Here is a 2,893-nt window from a genome sequence, read left to right as displayed (position 1 = left end):
TTATATGGGTTAATTACAATTTTGGTTACTGGAGTTTGGCTCAAAATCAATTTTAGTCACCATGATTTTAATTTTCCCGATTTCGTTACTATACTTGCAGTCATTAACAAATCAATTCCAAGCCTTCAATTCTGTCACTTTGGTAGGGGCTTTATTGTCCTAAAATTTAAATAAAATTTTAAAATCAAATATATAAAATTAAAAAAGAAAAAGACAACCACCCCATCCTAGCCTCTCTATCATATCCATCAAATCCCAACGACCAAAATTGTAATTACCCCATTAATTGCACATAACCATCTGTATCAAACGACTTCCATTATTTCGACCAAAAAACAAACGACTCCCATTAAAGACATGAAGTTTATATCCCACTACAGTTTTCTACTTAAGGCTCCACAATTATCTTCCCAGTTGCATGTCCATCAATACTCTTAGCCCAAGCATCTTCAGCCTTGCTTAGAGGGTGCTTAGAGTCGATCACTGTCTTGAGCTTTCCTTCCTTCACTAACTTGATAAGATAATCAAGGTTCTCACTCTTAGCACTCATGAGCAGTGGCACCAGCTGCTTCTTGGAGAAGGTGAGTTTGTTCTGAGCAATAGTAGCCCAGGTACTTGGACCAGGAGTAATGTTTATAACCTTCCCGTTGGCGCTCAAATTAGGTTTGAAAGTTGACCAGGGAATGCCCGTTATTGCACAATGGAAAACGATGTCATATTTCCTACCAGATGGGCTATTCAGAGCTGCTCCTTCTGGGGTCTTGTAGTCAAGAACCTCATCTGCCCCCAAGCTCTTGATAAATTCGATGTTACGAGCACCGCATGTGGCTGTAACATGAGTGTTTCCGAGCTTTGCTAGTTGGACTGCATAATGGCCCACACCACCAGAGGCAGCAGTAATCAAGACGTTCTTTTTCTGGCCACTTCCGTCGAGATTAAGCCCTGCAGCTTGGGTGAGAGCCAGAGCTGTGAGACCAGCAATAGGTAAGCCTGCACCTTGAGCTGCTGAAACTTCAGGTGGCCTGGCAACTGTCAAGCTCTCACTAGCTGTGACAAACTCAGCCATTCCACCTCCATTCTAACAAACAAATGAAATTTATAAGTGAAACTTGTTGCCAAGTGCAATAAATTCTTCAAGTAAGGGAGAGATTAACCAAAGGAATACAATGAAGGCTTACAGCGAGGGTGAGATATGCCACAACTTTGTCGCCCGGTTTGAACTTTTGGACCCCTTTTCCAACTTCTACAACCTCTCCAGCAACATCAGTAGCTGTTCCCAATATTTTCATTAGCCAATCAATGTTAACAAACCAACCTACCAGCCTAAGACTCACAAAAACTGCTTGTATAAATCACAAAACTCTTCTCGTAACATAGGAATGATGTTCACCCATTTTAAAAATCGAAGCACAAATTTGTTTCAGAATCCAACTAATTTATCTACTTCAACTCTCACAATACTACCACAAATGAATAAAAGTCTCAATGAGAGATTTTATTGAGAGTCGAGACGCATTAATCTGTAACCATTATGATCACTTCTTCAAAGAGGGCAATCTCTTTGGGACACGAGGGTATGCTTTATGTTCCAATGATGTAGTAATTAATAAAAATCAGGCAGTTTATTGATCAGTATGTTGCAGCTTATATGCTACCAAATGAATGATATGAATATAAGAAGGGGTTTAGGGGAACACCAGGCAAAACAGAACTTACCAGGTATATGAGGGAATTTGGGTGGAAAAAAAGGCCGCAACTTGCCTTTCTGAATTCTCCAATCAACCGGGTTTATAGTAGCTGCTTCCAATTTCAGCAAGATATCACCTTTCTTTGGAGTGGGCACTGGAACCTCTACATGCTGCACCAAACATAAAATATATTTAAAACAATTTATTAAGGTCTTTTTACACTTGCATGATTTCGTCCATGGATTTATTGCTTTCGAAAAGCAAAGAGGCACAAACAAGTAAACATTCAACACAACCCTGAAGCATTTTCTCACTGGTTGTTCAGTTTCTCTTTTTTCCCTTTGGGATTTCAAGGCCAAACATATTTTTGATGCACTCAGTTTTAAGCCTGAACTCTCCCACCACTCTAAAAGTTGATACTTTTTTTTTTTTCTTTCTATTTTTACACACCAGAGAATATTAAGCGGTTAACAAAATGTCAGAAGCAAAAATCACAGCAGGGAATGAAATATAAGAGAATTCTACGAAATAACATTGCTAGAAGAAACAAGTACATAAAGAAGGAACCTTTAAACCAGAAGCTCCTCCACCATAGCTGTTGTACTGAACCGCACGCATAAGCTTTGACACCATGGCTGCCAATGTCATACCCTGAGTTAGCAGAGACAGACGAGAGAGAGAGAGAGAGAGAGGGGACGTGTTACTAGATTTTTGTGGAATGGTTTTGACGTATATATAGGCTGTGCTTTCTTTGAAAAGTGCTATAGGTTGTGCTTTCTTTGAAAAAGTTTTGATTTTTACAATGTGTTGGCCGAAAATTGAATCAAATTTTTTTAAAGAAAAATTCTGATTGCCGTTTTGAACCAAACTTTTACAATTCAATTTTTAGAGGCAAGTTCTACTCATGAACTCGCATTAGTATCACAGCAGCATCATAGCAAGTGGCACTCAAATTAGGCTGAAAAGTTGACCAAGGAATGCCTAATGGATCACATCACAGCATCATATTTTGGACCAAATGGAGATGGACTCTTCTCTTGTAGAGCTGCTTGCTCCTTCAGTCTTGACCAAGTCAAGGCTACGAGCTCCACAAAAGTGCGAGTGGCTGTCACATGACGTACGTGTGAAAATTGGCGAGGCAACAAAGTCCACAGCATACCTTTGTCAAACTTTCCATTCCAATCTAATGGGGTTGACTTTAGACT

General features: G+C 39.5%; 1 protein-coding gene across 1 annotated transcript; it reads right to left on the bottom strand.

Annotated features, from left to right (window-relative positions):
• Nucleotides 1-209: 209 nt before the first annotated feature.
• Nucleotides 210-2,522, bottom strand: LOC110757020 (chloroplast envelope quinone oxidoreductase homolog). The gene is made up of 4 exons (XM_021958530.2): nt 2,256-2,522; nt 1,717-1,858; nt 1,179-1,270; nt 210-1,078 (listed from the first exon to the last, which is right to left on the bottom strand). Exons 1-4 carry the CDS (start codon nt 2,334-2,336, stop codon nt 389-391), a joined length of 1,005 nt encoding a protein of 334 aa, XP_021814222.1. The 5' UTR covers nt 2,337-2,522; the 3' UTR covers nt 210-388.
• Nucleotides 2,523-2,893: the final 371 nt, after the last annotated feature.

This window comes from Prunus avium, chromosome 8, assembly GCF_965620075.1.
Source record: "Prunus avium chromosome 8, drPruAviu1.hap1.1, whole genome shotgun sequence".
NCBI classification, from domain to species: domain Eukaryota; kingdom Viridiplantae; phylum Streptophyta; class Magnoliopsida; order Rosales; family Rosaceae; genus Prunus; species Prunus avium.
This window is presented reverse-complemented; position numbering and strand designations above follow the sequence as displayed.

Excerpts from the sequence above, each read along its gene's own strand:
- LOC110757020 (XM_021958530.2), bottom strand. The coding sequence starts at position 2,336 with ATGACATTGGCAGCCATGGTGTCAAAGCTTATGCGTGCGGTTCAGTAC. Across the intron at positions 1,859-2,255 it reads GAGGAGCTTCTGGTTTAAAG|CATGTAGAGGTTCCAGTGCC; the intron begins GTTCCTTCTTTA and ends TGTTTGGTGCAG. Across the intron at positions 1,079-1,178 it reads TGGCATATCTCACCCTCGCT|AATGGAGGTGGAATGGCTGA; the intron begins GTAAGCCTTCAT and ends TTTGTTTGTTAG.